The sequence below is a fragment of the Mus pahari genome, chromosome 13 (genome assembly GCF_900095145.1).
Source record: "Mus pahari chromosome 13, PAHARI_EIJ_v1.1, whole genome shotgun sequence".
NCBI classification, from domain to species: domain Eukaryota; kingdom Metazoa; phylum Chordata; class Mammalia; order Rodentia; family Muridae; genus Mus; species Mus pahari.
In genome coordinates this window covers 30,327,301-30,352,206 of record NC_034602.1, presented here as the reverse complement: position 1 = coordinate 30,352,206, position 24,906 = coordinate 30,327,301, and the positions used below count along the sequence as shown (strand labels likewise).

Sequence of the window (24,906 nt, the reverse complement as noted above, 5' to 3'; positions counted from 1 at the left end):
GCTTCTCCCCCCCACCCCCCACCCCCCCAGAACAATGAGCCAAATAAACTTCTTTCCTTTGCAAATTACCTAGTCCCAGATATTCTGTCATAGCAACAGAAAATGCATTAAGACAATTAGTTACCATGGAAATGTGAATTGCCATGGCAGAGGCCACGTTTCTTTTTCCATATTGGGAGAAGTTTTTTTTCTTTCTTTTTTTTTTTTTTTTAATATAACTTCTCCAGCAACTCGCAGCAACTTGTTTTGGTAAGGCAAGGCTATAGTTCTGAAAAAGCCACTACCATCTGGTGCTCCTGCTTCTTGAACTTACCCCCCCCCTCACCCCGAAACAGCCACCCCACACTTAGGGGTGAACCTGAAAATCTCTGCTTCTGAAAGGGACCCAGATGGAGGCAGGACAGAGTCACTCTGCTGGGATAAGCTTCCTTCCTCCTCTGTGAGCCTAGCTGGGGTACTTGAGAGGCTTCGACCCTGAGCAGTTGCAGAATCAAAGTATTTGGCTGTAGTGGTTCAGTGGGCAGAGTGCATCTCCCAAGCCACCAGGGCTCCGTCCTCCTGATAAGATGGTGATGCTGTCTCTGTCAGCCTGAACTGTTAGGGCAGATCGATCACCGGAGCAGGTGCAGTGAGATGTGCGGTTCAGGAAAGGAAGGAGCGGAGCTCGGGAACTAGACTGTAGTTTTGATCTCCAAACCACACCTCTCAGACACTCTGGAGGACAAAAAAAAAAAGGAGGGGGGGCTTCCACCTGCCTGAGCCTGGCATTATCGTCTGGCTAATCTTTAAAGAGTGCTGATCCGCTTTTGGTTTTGGTTTTGATCATTTAAGGCAGTACTTGGTAGCACGTGCACACACACTTTTTTTTTTTTTTTGTACTCGCTGCTACACTGGGGAGTCCTCTTTGTATCTCGATGCGTCGGAATTAGGGCGCCTGGCACGAAGTGCGCGACGTTAGTCAGTATTGTAATAGCCAGTCTGAAGTCTGAAGATGGGGCCCCACGGGGCAGAGGCGGGCTAAAGGTGGCGAGACTTGCTCCTGGGTCCAACCACCTGTTATGCGGCAGGCTTACAAGCTTGGGTCAGGAAAGGGATGTCCTAGAGGCGGGGCGGCGAAGGGGCAGGGCCGGGGCCGAGTCCACTCGGAAACTTAAGCTGTGGGCCGGCCAGACCCGCCCTCTCGGCGCCATCTGTCCGCCTGGCGACCCAAGAGTGCGAGTCGCTGCAAGGCGAGGCGCTCCGTGATTCGCGACAGCACATAGTGATTGGCAGGCTTGCCGGCCACTCAGCGGGCCGTGTCTCCCTGGGTCGCAGCAGGAATGGAGGGTGGCAGAGGCCCCGCCCGGGCCCCGCCCCCTTCCCGGGGCCGCGCTGAATGTAGGGCCGCGCGCTCCGCCTGCTCAGCTGGCCGCTGCAGTCTCCGCGGTTTCGGAGCCACTTCGCGGCGGGCTGGGAGGCCCAGCACTGCGGCCGGTAAGTTCTTCAGGGTCTTTGTGCCATGGCCTTGGCCTTGGCCTTGGCCTTGGGTGCGCAGCGTCAGGGAGGGTTACGGAGCGCTGGGAGGCGCCGCTCTCCCGGCCTCAGTTTACCCTGATGGGTGGCAGAACCCCAAGTCCGCTCCAAGTTGCTAGAAGTTGGAGGCCAGGACTCTCGCTGCTCCACGGAGCCCGAGGCGTCTACTGCCCCAACTGGGCCAGTGGTGCCCAAGCCGTGCGCCTCTCACTCAGCCCCGGAGTCCCGGCACTCTCGCAAATCTCCCCGCATGACCGCGCTGCGGATGGGACAGCGAGTTGGAGAGGTTGCCCACGTCCCCAGAGCCGTCCCATCAAGACCTACATCCCCGGACTGGACTCCCTGCCCAGAACCATGAAGGACCTGATTCCTGGGGCGCGTGGGGACTCAGCCCACCCGGGAGTCCTGTGTCTGTTTCTCTCCCTTTCCAGGTCCTCAGTAAAGGAGGTAGGACAGCAGGAACCCTTAGGACCCGCCTGTAGTTACCCATCCAACTAGGTACCTGCTGGCCGTTGTATGACCCCAGCTCTGGTATGCACCACACCTGGAGGAACTTAGGTTCTGGTCAGATGACTGGAACACTTCTGGAAAATCTGACCCTGCACTTTTGGGTGTGATGGAGCTGCGTCCTTTCACCGTATTTTGTTAGTTATCTTATATGAGAGTCCAATAAACCAGCATTTTGGTTTCTTGGAATTATCTCCCTGCCACAGCTACCCTCCACTGCGCACTCGAGCCCTAGGGGTAGGACTTACAGTTTCCATTTGACACCAGAGACTCAGTAGATTTGGGGCCTGGACAGGACCATGCACCTAATGGACAGAGCTAATGAACCTCTGCCCCCACCCCCCCAGCAAGCAGGTGCAGCCCTTCCTCTGTCACCTTGGACAAAGACCCCAGGTGGTTTGCTGGAACTTTCCTCTCTAGAATCCAACCCTCACTCGGAGCCGGAGCCCTGTCCTGGGCTCTTGAAGGCCTTGGGGATCACAGGGGCTGCCTTCCCATGTCCCTCACCTGTTGACCTCTGTCTCTGGTGCTGACGACATTCACAGGTACTTTTTCATCTGACTAGGAATCTAGAGAGAGTTTGTGTTCCAGTTTCTTCCTGAATGTTCCTTGGACCTCCTCAGATACAGGCAGGACTGGGTGGAGATGCCCTCCTCGCCTCCTTCCCCAGGTAGAAGTGTGTGGAACACCCCAGTGCCGGCCTCCCTTATGCCTTCAGGAGGTTTGGGGCTGGTCGCTTAGGAGACCTAGCTCTACCATGGCCCCGGAAACACCTACACTATATGACAGATGCCAGACACGTCCTTGTCCCTGGTGGTGATGCAGTGGCAATGGGTAGGAGCACTGTTCTCTCTAAGGTACCCCTTTTTCTCACCTTTCTTACATTAGGAAGAGGGCTAAAGCCCCCAATCACATGCCAAGCCACTTCTGAGTCCCTATTTCTTAGTTCTTACTAAGTCCAGTTACAATCTTCCCGGCGTCCTGTCTGCCCCTGCGCTTGCCCTGTTGTAGGCCCCTCACTCTGCCTGGATGGCTCCCACGCTCCTCTCTGGGCTTCTGAAGCTCCAGCCACCCTCAACAGTTCTTACATTCCTCTGACCTATGGATCAGACTCATCTCCTAGCCTGGCATTCCTTCTGGCTCCAGGGAACTGATGTCTGGCTATCTATCTACCCCCTCCTCCAGGGCATGGGCACATCTAATGTTGAGAAATCTCCCTTTCTCTTCTGATTGTCCTGAAGGCTCAGCCAGGCCTCTGCAAAGTCCATGACCTGGCTTTTCCCATTAAATGAGGAGCATGCCTCTGCCCAGTCCATCCCCATGGCTTTTCCATCTTGGATTGTCTAACCAGATCACCTTCCCACCAAGTCAGATGCTCGAACATTAGCCCTGGAGCATCTTCTGGACAGGGAGGCTCAGTGCCCCACACTGCGGGCTCATAGGCCCACACAGCCAGCCCAGAGCAGGTGCCAGACATGGTAAGCTTGGCTGTCCACCATTGCAGCCCATGCCCCTCCCTCTTCACTCCCCCTCTTTTCCCACGAACTTGTCACATTGGGAGAGCTGGACTGTTCCTTGGTTTGGACTTAATACTCTGGGCAAAAATAGGCACCTGGGAGCCACCAAGGGCTTTGTGACCTTGTCTTGATGGTCAGTTCTATGCCAGAGGGCTGGGTCAGGCCAGGCCAGAGTGGACCTCACAGGCCAGGGACACGGTCACTGGTGGATTTTAAAATAATGCTTCATTTTCATTCCCTAAGTGTTCCACATTCACATAGAAAATTAAGGACATGTATGTTTTTAAAAGCTAAAATAAAACCAGCTAAGTTTCCTACCCAGAGATAGCAAGTATTGTCATGGAGGAGGGGCATTTCTTTTATCTTTTTCTACAGATAATTTTTCAAATCCTACACAGACCCAGGATGATTACCAAATCGATTTTAAATATTATATTTTGTCTTCTGTCTTTGAATCTTTATGTACAAGATCGTGGTTAGTAGTTGTGCGGTGGGGGCTGAGGACTTCCTCACCGGGCTCTTTGGACACTAAAGGATCGTGGTGGGGGATCCTTCTCTTTGCAAACTCTGCAGGCAGGTGTCTCTAAGGAGTACCACGTGGACTTGGCAATACTGGCCATCTTTACTTTCCAGGTCCTGCGAGACCAAGGGACTGGGAAAACGGCCTGATCCCCTGCAGAGCAGAATGGAGGTGGTCTGGGAGAGATAGAGGGCTCCCATGCAGTCCTATAGCCCTGGTCTTTGTAGACCACAGTCAGGCAGCCTTCTCCAGGGTGGCCTCTCTGGGGCTAGCTACTCCTCAGCCCGGCCCCTTGATGCTGCTGGCATTTGTGTAGATGGGATAAAAATATGCTTTGGCGTTCACAGGGAAAGAATGCCGGCCACTTTGTGTTTTGGGATCTTACTCAGTGATGGATTCTAAGCCTCTGCTCTGGCCCCTGTGGAGCTGGGGCCAGAGCTGCATGATGAAGCTCTCCCTCCCCCCAGAGCCAGGGATTTCCAGCCCAAGGGAAGGACTTGCCTAAGGTCATTCAGCCCAGTAAGTCCCCAGTGCCTGAAGCCTGGCTGCCTCAGGTTTCAGCCTGCATCCATTAATTCTCGAGGTGCAGCCTTGTTTTCTGGGCTCTCTATGACACTAGGCAAGTCCTTCTTTCCCTCCATGTCAGGTCTGATTCTTGTGTCTCTGTGACCAATAATTCCAGGAAAATTGAATTAACAAGCTCTGTGACTTCAACTAGGCTTGCCCTTCAACCCCAGAACCTGAGAATGAATTCTCCTGTATCCTCCCTGCCTTTGCCAGATTTCTTACCTTGAATAGTTTCGCTTTGACTGCAGTGTGCTCCCAGTAATTTACCCAGGAGCATAGCAGCCAGCCATAGCCTGTGTCCCTGACGCTTCCTTTTATAAGGTGTTTTTCACCTAAGGGAGAGAGGTGTTCACACCCAGGGCCGTGAGTGTGCGTGTTTGCGTGTGTATTGGTGTGGGCACACGCTCTCGGATGTGCACGCATTTATATGTAGGTATGTGCTCATGGATGTATGTGCGAATGCATGTGTTTGGGGGAGGCCAGAGGTCAACCTTAGCTGGTGTCCCTCAGTCACTGACCCCCTTGGTTTTTGGAGAGAGGGTGTGGCACTGGCCTGGAGCTCATCAAATAGATTAGGCTGACTGACCTGCAAGCCCTGTGGTCAGCCTGTCTCTACCTTCTCATCCCTGGGATTGTTGCATAAGGCTTTTGTTGCTTTTCATTTTTTGTTTGTTGGTTGGTTGGTTGGTTTGGTTTTCTTTGAGACAGGGTTTCTATGTCCAGCCTTGATTGTCCTGGAAATAGCTCCGTACACTAGGCTGCCCTTGAACTCAGAGATCCCCCTGTCTCTGGCTTCCAAGTGCTGGGATTAAAGGCAAGTGCCACCACTGCCTGGGAAGGCTTTTGTTTTTTACCTTGTGACTGAGGGGTCCTTACATCTGGCAAGCATTTTACCAATTGAACTATTTCCCCAGTCCCCCATTTAGGGGTTCCGTTTTGTTCTGTTTTGGTTTGTTTTCAGATGCCTCGCCATCTACAGGTGTCCTTCTCTTTTACCAAATCCCATTGCACACGGATCTGCATGTGGGGAAACCGAGGCAGGGGCTACGCTAACCGGCCACTCCCCGTGGCACCTGCGGTTATGAAGTAATGCCCTGTTGTCAGGAAGGTGGTCTCTTCTCCATCACAGAGAGGAGCTTGGACAGAAGCCCTGAGGGCCTGCTTAGAACCTCAATAGCAGCCTCGGAGTAACTCTGGTGAACATTTAGCTGGAGCTGCAACTGAAGGGGGTGGGGGTGGGGTGGGGAGGGGTGGGGAGGAGTGGGGGGGCATGGCAGGGCACAAGCATGGAGACACCAGGTGTTGGGTACTATGGAATGACAGCCAGTGTGTCTGTCAGTGAAGAGACCTGGAGAAGGGTGGGGAGGGGGACGGCCTCTTTCAGCGAAATGTTTGCTGAGGTTTTGCACCCTGGCTCGGCACCTCAAGTTGTTTGAACAGCTCCTCCTCCTTTCGGGCCTCAGTGTCTGGGGTCTGGGTGATGGATGAGGTTGAAGGCTGAAGGGGTTCACCACTAGTGACCTGGGATGGGACATTCCTACCTGCTTGGCTTGGAGGAGCCCACAGAAGATGCACGGCAGGACTGAGCAATGCCTTTGCCTGATGGCAGGTGTCTTGTCTATGACTGTGGGGTAGGGGTCATCCCTGGACGTTACCTTTCTAGAGTCTGAGGTGGTCTGGTGACTGTGCGAGAGCCCCGCCCCTTAGTCACTGCACTGCTGGCTGTGCCCACCCCCCGGGTCTGTGGGCTCCTGTGAGTATGAATCCTGCTGATTTGTATATCTTGATGGGTCTGGATGACGCTGTGGATGTATAGTCCCCACTGGTCTGCAAGTTCCCTTGGATCGGCATGCTCCCTTGAGGCTACACATGTGGCTAGCTGACAGGGTTTTCGGGCATTGCCATTCCCAGAAGCCCGCATTTGCAAGTCAGGTCAGGGCCCTGTGCTGATTTCCAAGCAGAGTCATGAGGCTTGGCCATGCTTTTGGTTCGAAATATCCCTAGGGATTGTTTTTAAAATTAAAAAAAAAAGAAAAATAAGAAGAAAGTAAATTGAATTAAGGACTCTGCCCTGTGCAGGAAAATGCTAGATTGAAATCTACTTGGCTCTTTGGACACAGTTCCCATCGATGGGACCCATGCATCCCCCATGGCCAGACCAGGTTCAGTCTACCAGTGTCATCAGCGTCATCCTCATTTCTCAATTGAAGGCACAAAAGCCCAAGGTCCCCTGGCATGACGTGATGGGAGGGGAACTCAAGGCTGCCCTGTGGGGTTGTCAAGTTAAATGAGATCGCAGAATTTAGCAATCTCACCCAGATTGCTAAATCTTGCTTTACCACCAGGCTGGTTCGGGAGGCTTTTGTGTGTGTCTAATCCTCCCCTTTGTTTGCAGGCAAGATGAACTCAGGCACCCCACCTCCGAGCCCCTCTGGCCCACCTCCTCCACCCACACCACAGCCCCAGGCCCGGGCCAGGCTCAATGCCACCGCCTCACTGGAGCAGGACAAGATTGAACCACCTCGTGCTCCCAGACCTCAGGCTGACCCCAGTGCTGGACGAAGTGGGGAAGCAGCCTCTCCGGAGCCTCGGGCCCCTCATACCAGCAGCCGGGAAGAAACAGACAGAGCTGGTAAGGAGGCGGGGCCAGTTCTCCAGACCACAGCAGAGGGAGCAGGGCAGGCGCATAGACCAGGCTCCTACAGAAGCTCCTCAAGTCCAGCTGCTCTGTACTACCGAGGCTGCCGCTTCCAAAGCATGTGTAGCTCTCAACCGTATGACCATCCCTACCATCAGCATCTCTCTCCTTCCTCCCATGCAGCAGTTTGCAGATGGGCCTCATGGCTCAGAGATGCTCATGGTCAAACCTGCCTTCTCGGTGTCCCCGCTTGGATCCCCAGCTCTCAGAGTGTCTTGAGAGCTTATTGCCAGTCCTGTGTCTTACCTCTGGGTTGTCACTTGTCATTCTGCATCCCTCAGAGTGGCCCTCGTGGTCTAGCACCTTCTCTTTGCCCACTGAGAACCTCCCCCAAAATGCTCAGTTCACCTTACCTTTTGGGGTACCACTTGCTCTGGGGTCTCCTATCGCTGGATCTTCCCAGCCTCAACCCATGTGAAGAACTACATATTCTGTTGAAGCCTGGCACCTGCTGGAGGACACGCATGAACATGTGGGTGCACACTCACACACACACACACACACACACACACACTATGGGGATAGCAGTTTCTAGAGCAGTAGCCTCCTCCTGTGTTGCAGACTGATGTTCTCTTCCCAGTCTCTTAATTAACATTTTTTAAAAAATGCATCTTTTGGGGTGCATTTAAATTGACCGCATAGCCCTTTGCTAGGTGAAAATGAAACCTTAGGAGTAGTTTTCCCAGGCCCCTGGTTTGAAATCGTCCTGAGACAGAGCAGGTGGTCTAACCGTAGACCGAGGATGGAATTCTGTGCCTTGCAGGGGCTGGGCCTGTGTGACCACACTGGGGCTGCTTGTCAGCCCTTGGCCTCCCCAGGTTCTCACCCCTTCGGGCAGCACGTGCCACTCTCCTTCTGTGTGAGACCAGACCTGAGGGGCGGGGCTAGCATCAGGTGAAATGAGTGAGAGTTCCCGTATCACCATCAGCAGTGGTTGGAGTCCAGCGGTGCAGGACAGGGTCTGGGGGACAGGGGACAGGAGCCTGTCAGAGAAGAGCACTGAGGATCATGTAGGGAGAGTGGGCGTGGCCTGTCACAATGCAGGAGGAGAATTCTGCTTCTGGGTAGCAACCGATTAGTGTTGACTCAGGCCCTGGATCGTTGCACCAGGCCCATCCCCTCCAGTTTGTTCTGCTCTTCCCCCCCCCCCCCGGCATTTGTGTGCACTTTGCAGTTATGGTTGACACAGTGTGCTAATGTGTGGTGTCATCCACTGGACCTTTGCCTGCCTGTGAGACTGGTCTCAGAGCGGGGCTGTGTCATTGTGGGAAGGTTCACGTCAAATGACTTCTCTCTACCGGCTGTAGAGAGGGGATGCCTGCCTATGTGGCCTCTGCTACTGCCAGGCACATGCTGAGACTGTCCCCTGCTACATATGGCTGGGTTGGTGTGAGACTCTCTTGGTCCCTGGCGTGGTAGGTGTGATTGATGGGGTAGTGCCTCTCATCCTGGTCAGTTTCTGCTGTCACTTTGTTTCAGTTGTTGACGTTTTCAGTTTCCCCCTGAGAGAGGCCAGCAGCCCTCAATGACCACTCCAACCCAGCAGCGTCCCCACCTGGCACCTCTTGTGTATACCACTGTCTGTCAGTCTGTCCACAGATGAAGGACAGCCTGGAGGTTCAGTGTCTGGCCCAAGGGACCACTCTGGCTGCCTCCCTGGCAGAGCTGAAGGGTTTCAGCCTGGTTGGCCAAGGTTGAGGCTCCTGGTAGCATCAGCCTCCGCACTGTGCTGTGCTCGGGCCCTTTGCTTTATGAATTGTCTTAAAAGATCACTGCGGGGGGATGGAGGTGGCTCAGCAGTTAAAAGCACTGACTGCTCTTCCAGAGGTCCCAAGTTCAATTCCCAGGAACCACATGGTGGCTCACAACCCTATGTAACAGAATCTAATGTCCTCTTCTGGTGTGCATGAAAGCAGAACAGTCATGTACATAAAATAAATAAATAAATCTGGGAGGGAGGGAGGCAGGGAAAGAGAGAGAGAGAGAGAGAGAGAGAGAGAGAGAGAGAGAGAGAGAGAGCTCAGCTTTGCTGCTAAGGTAGGCAAGGCCTGGCCCAGATCCAAGCCCAGTGCCCACCCCCTTCTCTCTGATATCGTGTGACCATGGGGGCAGAGGCCATGACCGGAAAGCTGGGTTTCAATCTGGGTAACTTAGTAAAAGGCTCAGACTGTGGGTTTCAGATACCACCAGGAAGCAGATGTCAGCTGTGTGCTCTGCCCACAGAGCCAGCCAGGCGGGTTAGCCGTCTGAAGGCTCCAGTCCTAAAGGTCCAAGCTTCAGCTCCCTGTCCCTGGTCACTGGTATGTGATGATAGACCCCACCCCTCTGGTAGGAGCAGTGGGGCCTAGGGTTCCCACCAGGGAGACTTCAGCTAACAAACATGTAACTACTGTCTTTACATACGACCTCTTTAGACCTCCTGAAGCACCAGCCCCACCCCCATTTCAGGCCTGGGGACAGGCACTGTCACCTGTTGCATTTTCCTCAGAAATGAGAAAGCAAATGAGAAAAGGAAGCAGTGGACCCAAGGAGGGGGAAGCGGGGTTAGGAGTAGTTTGATCATGTGCTTACCCAGTGGGCCACCAGGGACTCGGTGGCCAAGGACAGTGTGTGCCTTGGGAATTGAGTCCCTGTGCCCAGAGAACCCTCACCAGGCTGCACAGCCTGCATCAAGCCAGTTACCTCTCCCCAGGGTGGAGCCTGCTGGGCTTTGGTGACAGAAGTCCAAGACTCATGGCTGCCCTATACAACTGTTCCCAGGCCTGTGCAGTATGGTGATGAATGAGTGATTGTGTCTTTGGGGTTGATCTCAGTGCTGGAAGCTTGGTTGGAGCCCCTGAGGGAAGGTGGGGTTGTCTATGTACTCTGCAGGGCATCAGAAGTTTGCCTGGAGAAGGTTGTCACCTGAATTGCCTTTCAAAGCCTAGGACATGGAACAGAGCTGCCTAGGGGTCCCCCTTTTCCAACTGTCCCCCAGACTTGCTTCTGGCGTATAGAACCAGACAGTATGGGACACTCACACTTCCTGGCCCTGCTGTTTGCCCTGGCAACTTAGCACATAAGAAGTTGCTACTGATGGTGGCCATGGCTGGACTTGGATGCTCCTGAGACCAGACAGCCAAGGAAGAACAGTGACACGGGCTAGGGGAAGGCCACGGGAAGTGACGAGGCTCTGGGGGATCAGTGGAGGTGGCTGAGCAGTGAGTTGGGTCCATTCTGAATTTTTGCCCCAGCAATGAGCCATATATGAGTCGTCTCCAGCTGTGCCCAGCCAGTCAGCAGAGGAGCCCAGCCCCTTCTCATAGGTGACCTGCTCTTCAGGCCCAACGAGTCCTGCCACTCTGCTCATGCAGAAGCCCTGTGGTCCTACTGACCTAGGTGGCCTAGGTGATCTTGGTGACACAGGGGGCAGGGAGACTCAGCCTGGTCCACTGATGCAGTATGCAGGCCTGCTCTTGTGTCCCTCTGGTGGAAGGTCTGACTAGTCCTCAGCTGCCTGTGATAGGCTAGGTAGTGGTGCTACTCTGCCATGTCAGAGACTTATGGGCTGCCAGGGCCCCTGGCATGACAGGAGGAAGGAATGTAGGCTGTGCTGTGTGGATCTGCAATGCTGGTCTAGATGTACCTTGGATCCAGCACGGGCCTCTGGGATAAGCCATCTCCGTCCCAGCCTGGTTATAGCCTTTTCTCCTCATCTCTTTGGGTCTCTCTGGAATCTCTGGGCCTCATAGGACTTCCAGTAGCACCATGACTGTTTAGGTGTGAGGACCCAATGTAGATGTGGGTGTGGGAACACGTTCCCCCTGCTGACCTTAGGCCACACAGCTGAGTGATCCTCTGAGTCACGGTTTTGGCCATTCAGGACCTGGCCCACATCCCCGAGTACACGCTGTGACCCAGTCGGTACCGTAAGCTGCCCTGTCGGTCGTGAAGTCCCCGCTGATGCTCTCTGCGTCTTCTGGAAAGCTGGCAGCATGCCTCTGTTTGTTTCTTTCAGCCTCTGGTTGCATTCCAAGCCTCAAAATGTCAGCCTCTCCAGGAAGGCCCTCCAGGCAGGGCTGATGTCGCCAGTCATCATGTCACCTGAGCTGACAGCATGGCTGTCCTCACTGGCTCTCAGAGTGGGCCGTGACAAGGACGGGAGTCTCATCAACTTGGTGCCTATGGCTTCTGGGCCCAGTAACTGTCTGCTGGGCTGGTGGCAGGAGCCAAGTGCCTTAGCCTGGTTCTGGCCACTAAACTCCTTGGGCAGTTGTCCACCTTCATGCCTTCTCTAAGGCTTTGGGAGCCAGAACGGTGGGCTCCACGTGTTTTGAAGAGTGACCCTGGTTGCCCCATGTGGGGGACTATCTCAGTTCTGGCTGCCCTGTGTAGAGGAGTGAGTATCTCCAGCCACCTGTGTGAGACTCCTTCAACTTGGCTATCTCCATGGGAAACCCCATTGGCTCAGGGTAGCCCCAATTACTCTGTTTATTGTGGAGCCCCTCAGCCAAGTGGCCTTGACCGCCCCGTGTGGGAAAACCCTGATGGTACATGATCCTCTGCTCTGGCCACAAGGGTGGTGTGGTCCTGGTGCCTTTGTCATTCTTCTTGCTCATCATCATAGTCCCTCATGATGGCTGACATGAGAGGGGCAGAAACACTGGAGGCCAAGGACCTAGGACCTTAAAGGAGTTGGGAGAGCATAGCATGTGAAAGACATGATGCTGTCCCCGATTTACTGCTCACATGCTTATAATTGTGTTCTTCTGGGAGGGTTTAACATGCACTGGGAAGCTTAAGGAACTTAAGGTGTAAGTTGGCTCGGTGTGAAAACAGAAGGTAGCTTGCTTCTGAAGGCTGCCTCTGAGGGGCTTGGTGCACGGTCAGGGAATGTCAGAGGTAGCCTGGTGTGGCTGAGCATGGCCCTGCTCCTGACGAGCAAGAGAGTGTCTCCCACCCTTTGCTGCTTGAGGGAATCAAGTTCCAGGCAGCCCATTGCCAGACAGAGTGAGGGGCAGGGCTGCTGTGCTGGGATGGGGGGGCGGGGCAGAGGATTGCTAGGCACCTGCTCATACCTTGTTGGCCCGACACACTTCCCTGTCTGCCCTGAGTTTGCTGAGCTGTACTACTGGAAGCTGGAGCATGGAGACCAGTTAGATCCAGTGCGGTGAAGCACACCCGTACACAGCTGAGGGCCGGGATGGATGAAGGAACTGGTGTAAGCAGACAGAATGGCGTACCTGAGGGGCTCTCCTCCCTGAGACAGCCAGCAGAAATGCCAAGTTAGCATGTCATGCCAGATTCTTTCAAATGCATGGGGACTGTGGGTGAGAACTAACTGAAGAGATGGACAGGGCCCCTGTCTGGGGGCTCACAGAGGTCAGGACCTGCCCCAGAACCAATCTGGCATGAGAGGATGGCCCAGTGTAGATTCTATAGCCCTGACTGTGTCCATCTCTGAACCATGCAGGGAGGTACCATGCAAGGCTTGTGTACATGTCCCTGCAGCCCAGGACAAGGTGATTTCTTATCGGAGCGTGATAGCTCGTAAGGGTAGACTGTCATGGGATTGGTGCCCGTATAGAGTAGGTCGAAGAGCTGACTCTCCCCTTCCATGAGAAGGCAGGGCAAGGTGCCACCATGAACACTAAACCAAGCCCTTCTAAAACCAGTCTGCTGGCATTTCGAACTCGGACTTCTCAGGCTTCTAGAGCCCTAAGCAGTCAACTGCAGTTTGTAAGTTCCCAGCCTAAGGCAGCCCTGACAGGGAAGACGCCCACTCTTAAGGAATAAAGGAATGCCCGTCAGCTGTGCCCTCCAAAGCCCCACTGTCTGCTGAGTGTCCGTGTGCACTGTTGCTCTTTCCAGCCTCTCAGACTACAGTCCTGTGAGTAGACTGGGGCTGAAGGTGACGATGGGACTCAGGCCTCTACCCCACTCCCAGCCCTCACACCTGCAGTGTAGAACCGGCAGCCACTGCAGCGTTGGAAGGCAGCCTGTCTGTCACACCCTCAGCCTCCTGCCCCTTGCCTCAATGTTAAAGTGAGAGTGGGTAGCAAGGCCCCTGAAACCTGGTCCAGCCAACCCCCATTCCACTGACGGGGATAAGGCCTGACTGTGTGACATTCTGATTTCTCCTGTTCAAGGTCCCACGAAGGCAGATGTGGAGATCCCCTTTGAAGAAGTCCTGGAGAAAGCCAAGGCTGGAGATCCCAAAGCTCAGACAGAGGTGAGGACCAGTGTCTGGGGGAGAGTCTTAGGACGTGACTCCAGCACGATGGGTCTGGCCTGGTGTCCTGTGGCTCCTGGAGTAGGGGTCTGGCCTCTTCTGTAGGCACAGGGAGCTAGCACAGCTATGCCCACCTCCAAGTTGTTTAGGTCTGGGTGGGTTTCTTTCTCCCTCAGTACTTCCTGGTGTCCCTGTGCTCACCACTCGGGTCCCACACACATCCCGTCTTGGACATGTGCTCCTCGTCCAGGGCACCCTCCCTCCTTCCTGCCCACCCACCCTCTTCCAGCTGTCTGCAACAGGCTTGTTTCCTAAGGAGGGTCTGTCTCAGCTGGAGGCCCACCCTGCCCAGGGCCTTGTGGGACAGGAGAGTCAGGAGCGGAGGAGCTCAGGCAAGACAAGGCAGAGACCGGGAGGGAGGAGGGAGAGGAGGAGCTCAGGCAGGACAAGGCAGAGACCCGGAGGGAGGAGGGAGAGGAGGACAGAGACCTGATAAGCCATCTTTTCTCTCCTCACGGTGTCCTGGCAGGTGGGAGTCAGCAGGTCCACTCTTTGGCTGTAGAGGAGGCCAAGAAGTTTTTTGTCTCCTCCAACCTGTCCTTAGTCCTCTGCAGGCTGCCATACCATAGTCCAGGTTCCCCGCTATTTCCCATCCCATGGTCTAGAACGCCGGAGGACTCCACCCCACCTCCACCCTCACCTCAGCCCACCCTATTGGGGGGGGTGGTCACTGTGTGACACAGGGACTTAGAGTGACTTCTGACTGCTATGTCTGTGGCTCACGCAAGTGACTCCTGGAGTTTCCCACCCTAGGACCCTCAAAGGAGGGGGAAGGGCTCTATGCAGAGACACCAGGAAAGTTTTCTCTGACTCTGAGGGACTCTGAAGTCATTCCCAGCCTGTGCCTGTTCTCTGGAGGCTAGAGAGCATCCCCGTGCTGTGTTGGACTGTGAAGCCTGCCCCAGCCTATCACCCAGGCCTGCTAAAGCTCGTGGCCATGCCCAGCTCTTTCCTGGCCTGTGTTCTTGGCTTCACTTTGCCCATCTGTAGAGTGGGAAGATTGGACTGGATTAGCGAGCATTTTTGCATAGGGCCAGATAGTAAATATTTTGGGCTCTACAATCTGTCTAAACTAATCAAACTTCCCGTGGAAAAGAGAAAACCTGTCAGGCCCACACGTAAGCAAGCAGCCAAGGTTGTGTTCCAGTTGATCTGTCAGGGCTGGTGAAAGGGCTCCAGCAGGCAGAGGTGATTGCTGCCAAGCCTGCTGATCTGAGTTCGAGTCCCAGAATCCATATGAGAGAAGGAGGGAACTGAATCCCACAAGTTGTCCTCTGAATGAATGAATAAATAAATAAATAAATAAATGAATGAATAAATGTAATAAGTTTTAATAAAAATAATTCTATTATAACAATAAGTAGTGATCTGGACTAAGGCCAGAGCGTTCCCTGGCTGCCTTTCTTCAGCCTGAGCTGTTTGAGAGGCAGCAAAGGGAGTCAGCCATTCTAGTTTTCTGACCACAGTGGGGTTCTAGCCCTCAGGAGGCAGGAGCAAGAGAAGTGGCTGAGCAGAGCATAGGGCTCATGATTACGTCATTATCGGAGGTCCCACACCTGCCCCATGGTGGGGAGGACAGGGTCCCAGAATCCGGAACCTGGTGGATGTCTCTGCTCTTAGGTGGGCAAACACTACCTACGCCTTGCCAATGATGCCGATGAAGAACTCAACAGCTGCTCAGCCGTGGCCTGGCTAATCCTGGCAGCCAAGCAGGGCAGGCGGGAGGCCGTGAAGCTGCTGAGGCGGTGCCTAGCTGACCGGAAAGGTGAGGCTGTGTGGGGGCTGCCCTGGGGTGGTGTGGTTTGCAGTGCTGGTCATGTGGTTGGGAAGGGAGAAGTCTGTTTGGTCATCGCCTCGTACTGAGAGGTTTTGGAAGTCGGCTGGCTACTTCACAAGCTAGGCCAATCCCACATCTTTTGTCCTGTGCTTGATGCCTACAAGAAGTAATGGATTAGGTTTCACTTCTCCTCTGGGTTCTAGTCCAAACCCGGAAGTAAATCTTAGAGTCAGAGAGAGGCATCTGCCCCTAGTGTCCTGGTCTGTGAGTGTCTTACAGGCTCCAAGTCTGAGGAAAAGGTGACACAGGTGCTTCACATAGTTTTTGTTATTGTATTTTGATATTTATTTATTAAGATTTTGTTTATTTTATGTGTGTGAGTACACTGTTGCTGTCTTCAGACACATGAGAAGAGGTCATCATATACCATTACAGATGGTTGTGAGTCACCATGTGGTTGCTGGGATTTGAACTCAGGACCTGTGGAAGAACAGTCACTGCTCTTAACCGCCGAGCTGTCTCTCCAGCCACTTGATATTTATTATTAACTGTAAATTTTTATGCTGCTGTGTAAAACCTGCAATAGATAGAAGCCACCAGGATACAGATTACTCATAACCCAAAGCACGGGGAAGCACTTCGTATCTTTTCTTTTCTTCTCTATATATCATAGGGTTTTCAATCTTACATTTAGTATATAGATCTTTTCCCTTTGACAACTTGACTGGTGGTTTGGGGAAGGGAAAACAAAACAAAAAAAGGAATGGTTTCCCCCCAATAAATCCTGTCAGCCAGGATGTCTCAGCCAGACGGCCCAGGCCAGGGTAGGGGAGTAACCAGAGTTGGCCAGCAAAGGGGCGAGCAAGCCACGTGACCATCATCTGGTGCAGTGGTCCCCAGGGCTGCTTGGGAGCAGAGGCAGGGGCATAGCCCTGGAGGGTGGGAAGGGGAGGCAGCACAGGCTCAACTGGCCTGCGTGCTCTGCCTTGCATTCCTACCCCAGGATTCCTGGGCAGGTAAAAAGTGAAGTCCTCCTGAGAGACATGATGCCATTTTATGGCTCCTCTTCACACACACACACACACACACACACACACACACACACACACACACACACACACACACACCCGTCTCTGCTAGCCTTTCTCTCCTGAGCCTCTGGCATTCTTTCTTTGCTCTGTTTGGAAGACCCCATGTTCCCAGATGCCCTGGCAAGGGCCGCAGCCCAGAAAACGCTGTGGGCAGGCACAGGGATGCCCCTTCCTGCCACATGCACACTGGTAATTGCAGTGAATCAGACCCCCATCCTAGGCAGCTCGTTCCTGTTCAGACCTGTGGTTTGGGCCTGCAGCACCTTGCTTTGCACCTCTGTAGTGCCTGCTGATGAGGGTCCCCAAGGATGAGGTGTGAGATGAAACAAGCACAGGCAGCCCTGTGCAGCAGTGGACACTCAGACATGGCCAGCCCAGCCCGGCCTCCGACCTGGAGCACGGGTGCTGTCAGGGATGGGCTCAGACACGCTCTGGGGGCAGGTACCTACTCTACCCTGAGTCAACAAAGCCAGTCAGACCTCCCTCACGCTCCTGTGCCCAGCCTCTGGGGAGGGCTCCCAGGGAGCTGCTGTGAGGTATGGGTTTGCCTAATGCCTGTATCTCTCAGGCATCACTTCTGAGAACGAGGCTGAGGTGAAGCAGCTATCCTCTGAGACCGACCTGGAAAGGGCCGTGCGCAAGGCTGCCCTGGTCATGTACTGGAAACTCAACCCCAAGAAGAAGAAGCAGGTGGCTGTGTCCGAGCTGCTGGAGAATGTCGGGCAGGTCAACGAGCAGGGTAGGCCAGCCATCTCACCAACAACCGCCCACCCTTTGCCTTCCCCGTGGGGGTTGGGAGGTGGCGGGCCTGTTGGGGAGACTATAAATTCCACTTGTTGCTCACCTGTTGATCAGAGTGTTCTGGGCTGCTTCTGGTTCCAGGACCAGAGATACAGGGAGTTACGGGAACCGGGTCCTTACCCCCAGGGTGCCCATTATATGATATTGGCTGAAGGTAGTCAAGGAGAGGCAGTGCCAGGCAAAGAGAGAAAGGATGCATGGGTGTGTACATCCCTGAATATGCTGGCACTCCTCTCGACGGCTCAGCAGTGGCTACCCAGGGATATGGCCCTTGCATATGATGAGTCCCCAGGCCATGTGATCCCTGAGAACAGTGCTATCCCAGGATCCTAATGCCCAGTGGGCTACAGAGCAGGACAACTCAGCAGCCCCAGCTTCCAATCCTCTCTGGTCTCACAGATGGAGGGGCGCAGCCAGGCCCAGTGCCCAAGTCCCTGCAGAAGCAGAGGCGCATGCTGGAGCGCCTCGTCAGCAGTGAATGTGAGTATGTCCGTCCTGCGCTGCGATCCTGCTACCTGCTTCCCGCACACCACCCGGCACCGCATCCCTCTTAACTGTGTGCCCTAGCCTGGCTCCCCTACCAGGTCTCGTGCTTAAATGCACTCTTGTTCAGTCTCTTGGGGTGGCAGTGTTTTGGTCCCCGGGACCAAAGCCTTGTACACTGGGAGTTTCAGATGACAGTAGGAAACAGACCTTCAGTGTGACCGTCCTCACCTGGTGAAGGCCAGAGATAGGGCTGGTACCTGAGTGAGCTGAAAGGTCAGTGAGGGAGACAGCTCTACAGACAGGCAGGAGAGAGAGAGAGATCTGAGTGTTGTGTGAGATGTGTCCCACTGCACACTTGTGTTGAGGCAGATATAGTGTGTTGCAGGGCCCGTGTGGGATGGGAGAGAGACTGGGGACCCAGGAAGCTGGAAGTGGCCGTGGAATGTCTGGGGTCAGAGAATCAGAAGACACTAGACCATGATGTCATGTGGTTGGAGGGGTGGAATCTGTGTTTCAAGGGCTTCAGGTTCCCATCCTGGAGAAGATGGACAGGTGGGGGAGGGGCTTAGGGGCTTCTCAGCACTGATAGGAGAGCTAAGTCCAGAGCATCCCTGTGAGGCCCAGTGGGTGGGACAGGGCTGCACAGTTGTGACTCATCGTGTCAACTCCTGAGTGTAGCCTCCCCAACCTAGCCCAGTGAGAGCTTCCAGCATGGCCGTGGCTCTTGGTGACTCTGCCGGTGCCTAGCATTTGTCTTCCCTGAAGGCTGAGAACCCAGCCTTTAGCACATGCTACATTTCTTTTACCTGTCCTTGGCATTTCCCAGTGCTTCAAAAAGCTTCCATTGCATAGGAGGCTCTTGGCCGAGATAGGTGAGATAGGGAGGTTTGCAGACACACAGTGGACCCTCAAGGGATCCTGGTGGGGGTGGAAACAAAAGGCAGACAGACTTATGTTACCCTTGTATCAATGCTGTGAGATGAGAGCTTGGTGGCACATGATAACTTGTTGGGTGGAGGAGTTATTGGGTGTGTAGTAGGTCTTTTTGGGTCATTATGGATGGGGGTCAGAGAGTAGCAGGCCCACAGATCCTGTTGTATGGGGGGGGTGGGTGGTGGGTGTCCATGGGGAAGTTAGTCCCCAGCATCCTGATGCCCTGCATGTACACCATGCATCAAAGTGTGCCAGGGTGCAGCTGATTGGCAGTCTAGCGGTAGGGCTTGGCTTAAGGTGGGCTTTAGGCATTAGGGACCAGAAGGGCATGCCATTTCATACACATAGTGTGTTGCCTAGGTCAGAGGCAGAGGTAGGGGATAACAGATGGCAGACAGACTACTTCCTCCACACCCAAACTGGTTCTTTTGAATGTCTTTGCCCGAGCGATGGCCCTGTGCCTGAACCTGGCTGGGCCCCAAGTTGCCATCCTGTGTCCTGCGGGTATCAGGGCCACAGTGGGTGTATGGCTTGGAGAACCCGGTGTCTTTTTGTGCTTCAGCCAAGAACTACATTGCTCTGGACGATTTTGTGGAGCTCACCAAGAAGTATGCCAAGGGCATCATCCCCACCAACCTATTCCTGCAGGATGAGGATGAAGATGAGGATGAGCTGGCAGGGAAGAGCCCCGAGGACCTGCCACTACGCCAGAAGGTGCGTGCCACCCCGCTCCTGCCTGGCACCCTGGCTCGCCCTTGGGAGCTGCAGGCCAGAGGCCCTTAACCTCACAGACGTTCCTGGATCTGGGTCCCTTGGGTCATCCGAGGTTCCTGTGTGAGCAGAGGCAGGGTCCTACGGGGATACTTGGGTGGGAGGGTCATGCCAGGGCAGCAGGACTTACCTTTAGATTCATTGTGTAGCGATGCGGTCTGTGGCCCAGGACAGAGGCCACTTTCTAAATATGCCTTCCCCCCCAAGCAAGTGCTAGGGTCTGTGGGCCAGCTCAGCCATGGGCCTGGTGACTGAATCTACCATACAGGGACACCAAAGGTGAGCTGGGAGAGCAGACACTGGCGGGAGACAGCAAGAATAGGAGGGATTTAGAAGTGTTTCCTGCTTTGACCAGTCTCCACGTTGTTGTTAGGACTCAGTGCAGACACAGGTGTGGCCATAGGACCATGACAGAGCTGCTCCGGGTCAGTTTATGAACCTGGTCAGATGTGTCCATCTGCATCCCTCAGCACAGCCACGCCCACGCAAGGGACAATCAGCAGAGGGACTGCTCTGTAGCCCATAGCTCTGCAGGCCTCAGTGCCAGTGTTTATGGTAAGACGACATGAACTGCACACACCAGTAAGACTGGAACAACTAGGTTAAAATGGGGGCAGCCAGGTCCGCTGACTAGGAAGTGGCCAGACAATCTTCACAGGGGGCTGGAGAGTGAAGCAGGCCACCACAGGGGATGGGGAGACAGGACAGAAGAAAGTGGGGAGCAGCTCACCACAATAGTCCAGAGAGATAAGGCCCGTGTGTGAGCCGTGCCCCCGGGTTGTTGACAGGTAAAACCTCACTCTTGGCCCTGAGCACTGACAGGTAAAGGGCTGTCACTGGGAACGTTCTGAGCCTCGGGCTGGCGTCGAGGCTCGTGGCTGTGAGGACGGTCCATGTTCAGCTTCTCTAGACTTGAGTGTGTTTGCAGACAGGATTCCCAGCTGGTGTTCTCCCCTAAGAGGAGGAAGCTGGCGGGGTCCATATGGTTCTTGGCAAAGAAGAACCCCACTCCTGCTAATGGGGGTCAAGGTGAAAGGATGTGTTGAGGGACCCTCAGGCCAGAGCCTTCCAGTGTGCACTGTGATGCCTCCTTCCGCCACACTCAGTCTGAGTGTGTGTCCTGCCACCCCACAGTGATGGCCTGAGCTTTGTGCCTGGAAGACCTTTGAGGAAAGAAAGATTTAAAGTCTGTGAGGAGATCAATGTGGCCCCGTGTTGCAGTGTGTAGAAGCATCCCAGTTTCGGGCAGCCACGGCCAATCTTGTGTAGAAACAGAGTGGCAAGCCCTCACAGGTGTCTACACACCCAGCCCTCCATGCCTTGCCTTCAAGGGACATGCAGAGGTCCCTTGCATGCAGAAACGCGGAGGTTTCTCTCAGTCACAGCCAGGAGCCTCCGAACTGATGTGGCTCCCGCAAAGAATGTTCTAGATTCCCAATAGCTTCCCTCAAGCCTGGGGAGTCAGGGTGACCTCTTAAAAGCAAACTGAATGTTTTAAAGTCCTATATGTTTTACATTCCCTTATGGAGAATCTGATGTGGCCATTTCCTCTCAGGTTTCAGCGGAAGCTGGCTTCCCGCCACTTGCCTCTGGTGTGCTGGGTGACGGTGGCCGTGCTCCCTGTCAGCTTGGGTTGCAGTGTTCTGATCTCCTGTGTCAGGGGAGGGCGGGGCACTGAGCTCTCTGAACTCCCCGTTCAGAGAGCTCATACTGCACCTGTATGTTACATGCCATGTGGCCTGTGATGTAATGACTCCCGTCCCTTTGGCAGTTGAGGAAAGAGTCAGTGTTGGTATCCGCCTTCTGGAGAGGGACACATGGCTGATGGGCAACCCAGTGCTATTGTATCTCTTTTTTTTTTTTCAGGTAGGGGGACAGGCTTCAGGACAGGGTTTTTCTGTAGAGCCCTGGCCACTTTGGAACTCATTCTGTAGACCAGGTTGGCCTCAAACTCAGAAATCCGCCTGCCTCTGCCTCCCAAGTGCTGGGATTAAAGGTGTGTGGCCAAACCACCTGGCATGCTATTGTATCTTGCAGCAGGAGATGGGGATCTAGGTGCCCAGGTGGCTTCCCCTAGATGAAATAGGCATGTACAAGTCCCCAGTCACCTTAGCAGAAGGTGGGTGTCTTAGTTACTGTCTTATTGCTATGAGGGACACCATAACCAAAGCAACTTTAACAGAAAGCATTTAATTGGGGGCTTGCTTACAGTTTCAGAGTGTTGGTCCATTTCTACGACAGTGTCAGGCAGGCAGGCATGGCGCTGGAGCAGAACAGAAGCTGAGAGCCTCCATCTAGATTTGCAGGCTTAGAGAGAGAAGACGACTGGGCCCTGTGTGTGCTTCTGAAACCTTAAATTCCACCTCCAGTGCTATGCCTTCTAACCCTTCCTAAACAGTCCACAAACCAGGAACCAAACATTCAAATACGTGAGCCTCTGAGGGAACGTTCTCATTCAAACCAGCACAGTGGGGATCTCAGGGTGGAGGTGTAGAGCTCAGGGGAAGGCAGGTCTCTAGGGACTGTGGAATATGGGGAGCACTTGAGTGGGAGGTGCTCCTGGAAGACAGATCTGTTAGGACGAGGCCCGGGCGTGGGAAAGCCTAGGGCGAGGTATCCACCTTGTACAGAACCAGGGAACTAGAGGCAGTCTGCGTTGGATGGCAAGGGGCTCCTGTCCCAGTTGGTTTCTGCTCTCTGTCCCCCGCTAGGTGGTGAAGTACCCCTTACACGCCATCATGGAGATCAAAGAGTACCTGATTGACGTGGCCTCCAAGGCCGGCATGCACTGGCTTTCCACCATCGTGCCCACCCATCACATCAACGCCCTCATCTTCTTCTTCATCATCAGCAACCTAACCATCGACTTCTTCGCCTTCTTCATCCCCCTGGTGGTCTTCTACCTGTCCTTTGTGTCCATGGTCATCTGCACGCTCAAGGTGTTCCAGGACAGCAAGGCCTGGGAGAACTTCCGCACTCTCACCGACCTGCTGCTGCGCTTCGAGCCCAACCTAGACGTGGAACAGGCAGAAGTGAACTTCGGCTGGAACCACCTGGAGCCCTACATCCACTTCCTGCTGTCAGTCGTCTTTGTCATCTTCTCCTTCCCGCTGGCCAGCAAGGACTGCATCCCCTGCTCGGAGCTGGCTGTCATCTCCACCTTCTTCACGGTGACCAGCTACATGAGCCTGAGCAGTTCCGCCGAGCCCTACACCAGGCGTGCCCTGGTCACCGAGGTGACTGCTGGCCTGCTGTCCCTTCTGCCCACTGTGCCTGTGGACTGGCGCTTCCTGAAAGTGCTCGGCCAGACATTCTTCACCGTGCCTGTCGGCCACTTCATCATCCTCAACGTCAGCCTCCCCTGCCTGCTCTATGTCTATCTCTTTTACCTCTTCTTCCGTATGGCCCAGCTGAGGAACTTCAAGGGCACTTATTGCTACCTGGTGCCCTACCTGGTGTGCTTCATGTGGTGTGAACTGTCCGTGGTCATCCTACTCCAGTCGACCGGCCTGGGCTTGGTCCGGGCCTCCATCGGCTACTTCCTCTTCCTCTTTGCCCTCCCCATCCTGGTGGCTGGCCTCGCCCTGATGGGCACGGTGCAGTTTGCCCGATGGTTCCTGTCGCTGGACCTCACCAAGATCATGGTCACCACGGTGATCTGCGGCGTACCCCTGCTTTTCCGTTGGTGGACCAAGGCCAACTTCTCAGTGATGGGGATGGTCAAGTCCCTGACGAAGAGCTCCATGGTGAAGCTCATTCTGGTGTGGCTCACGGCCATCCTGCTCTTCTGCTGGTTCTACGTGTACCGCTCAGAAGGCATGAAGGTCTACAACTCCACACTCACCTGGCAGCAATATGGCTTCTTGTGTGGGCCACGGGCCTGGAAGGAGACTAACATGGCCCGGACCCAGATCCTGTGCAGCCACCTGGAGGGCCACAGGGTCACATGGACGGGCCGCTTCAAGTATGTCCGAGTGACCGAGATCGACAACAGCGCTGAGTCGGCCATCAACATGCTCCCATTCTTCCTGGGTGATTGGATGCGCTGCCTGTACGGCGAGGCCTACCCATCCTGTAGCTCCGGTAACACGTCAACAGCGGAGGAGGAGCTCTGCCGGCTCAAGCAGCTGGCCAAGCACCCCTGCCACATCAAGAAGTTCGACCGCTACAAGTTTGAGATCACAGTGGGCATGCCCTTTGGCACCAACGGCAACCGCGGCCATGAAGAGGACGACATCACCAAGGACATTGTTCTCCGCGCCAGCAGCGAGTTCAAGGACGTGCTGCTGAACCTGCGCCAGGGGAGCCTCATAGAGTTCAGCACCATCCTGGAGGGCCGCCTGGGTAGCAAGTGGCCCGTCTTCGAGCTCAAGGCCATCAGCTGCCTCAACTGCATGACACAGCTGTCCCCTGCCCGGAGGCACGTGAAGATCGAACAGGACTGGCGTAGCACAGTGCACGGTGCCCTCAAGTTTGCCTTCGACTTCTTCTTCTTCCCATTCCTGTCTGCCGCCTGAGGAGCATCTGCCGCTGGAGGAGGCTTCAGTGCATGTTGTTGTGAGGTTCTTCTGTGTGGCCACCCAGCCAGCTGGAGCAGCGCTGTGCCGTGTGTGTGTGTGTGTGTGTGTGTGTGTGTGTGTGTGTGTGTGTGTGTGTGTGTGTATGTGATCTGCTCTCGTGTGGTTATATCCCATGAGATCCTGGGCTCTGTGCTCACCTGTAGATCGCAGATCCTGCTGGAGGGTGGTTCTCTTTAGCACTGTCCACTTTGAATGCCGAGTGTCATGAGAAATTGCATGCTATCTTCACTCACAATCCTGCCCTTCCCTCGCAGAGCTGGACCTCCGAACCTGGCCCCAACGCCCCTCCGTCACGAAGAGCACTTACAGATACGAATCTTCCTCTCCAGTTCTTCATGCCCCCTTCCTGCCCTTTCCTTACTCTGTGTTGGATTTGTTCTTCGAAGAACCAAATATGTGTCTGTGTAGACTTCATGGTAGTGTCTCTTATTTATTTGATTGCTGCTAAGCCTTGACAGTGGTTCACCTCTCTGGGCTGTCCCCAGTGGTCACGTCCTGCCTGGCTTCCGACTTGGGTCTAGCATGTCCAAACTGGGCTCTGAACACTACAGCCTACCTGGGGGTGGTAGGGAGTTTGTGGGGATCTCTTCAGAGTACCCCAGGACTTGGGAAATACTGCAGGAGTGTCCCTTTCAGTACATAGGTAAGCTTGGCTATGTTCAGTGTGGCAGAGCCAAAAGCAAAGTTCTAAGGCAGCCGAAATAAAAAAAAAGCTTTGAAACCTACAGCCCTGCCTTCTGCTCTGATTACAAGCAGCCTTGTCTGGTGTCTGTGTGTGTGTGTGTGTGTGTGTGTGTGTGTGAGTATGTGTGAGTGTGTGTGTATGTGTGAGTATGTGTGAGTGTGTGTGTGTGTGTGTGTGTGTGTGTGTGTGT

General features: G+C 54.4%; 1 protein-coding gene across 1 annotated transcript; it reads left to right on the top strand.

Moving 5' to 3' along the window:
- Positions 1 to 1,363: 1,363 nt before the first annotated feature.
- Wfs1 (wolframin ER transmembrane glycoprotein) lies at positions 1,364 to 24,756 on the top strand. The gene is made up of 8 exons (XM_021210479.1): positions 1,364 to 1,473; positions 7,019 to 7,255; positions 13,450 to 13,532; positions 15,213 to 15,357; positions 17,029 to 17,199; positions 17,661 to 17,741; positions 19,243 to 19,394; positions 22,163 to 24,756. The coding sequence occupies exons 2-8, from the start codon at positions 7,024 to 7,026 to the stop codon at positions 23,966 to 23,968; spliced, it is 2,670 nt and encodes an 889-aa protein (XP_021066138.1). The 5' UTR covers positions 1,364 to 1,473; positions 7,019 to 7,023; the 3' UTR covers positions 23,969 to 24,756.
- The last annotated feature ends 150 nt before the right edge of the window (positions 24,757 to 24,906 follow it).

What these genes read in the sequence shown, in the direction of transcription:
- Wfs1 (XM_021210479.1), top strand. Translation starts at nt 7,024, where the DNA reads ATGAACTCAGGCACCCCACCTCCGAGCCCCTCTGGCCCACCTCCTCCA. An exon ending in GGAAGAAACAGACAGAGCTG is followed by an intron (nt 7,256 to 13,449) that starts GTAAGGAGGCGG and finishes CTCCTGTTCAAG; the next exon opens with GTCCCACGAAGGCAGATGTG. An exon ending in CGGGCAGGTCAACGAGCAGG is followed by an intron (nt 17,200 to 17,660) that starts GTAGGCCAGCCA and finishes CTGGTCTCACAG; the next exon opens with ATGGAGGGGCGCAGCCAGGC.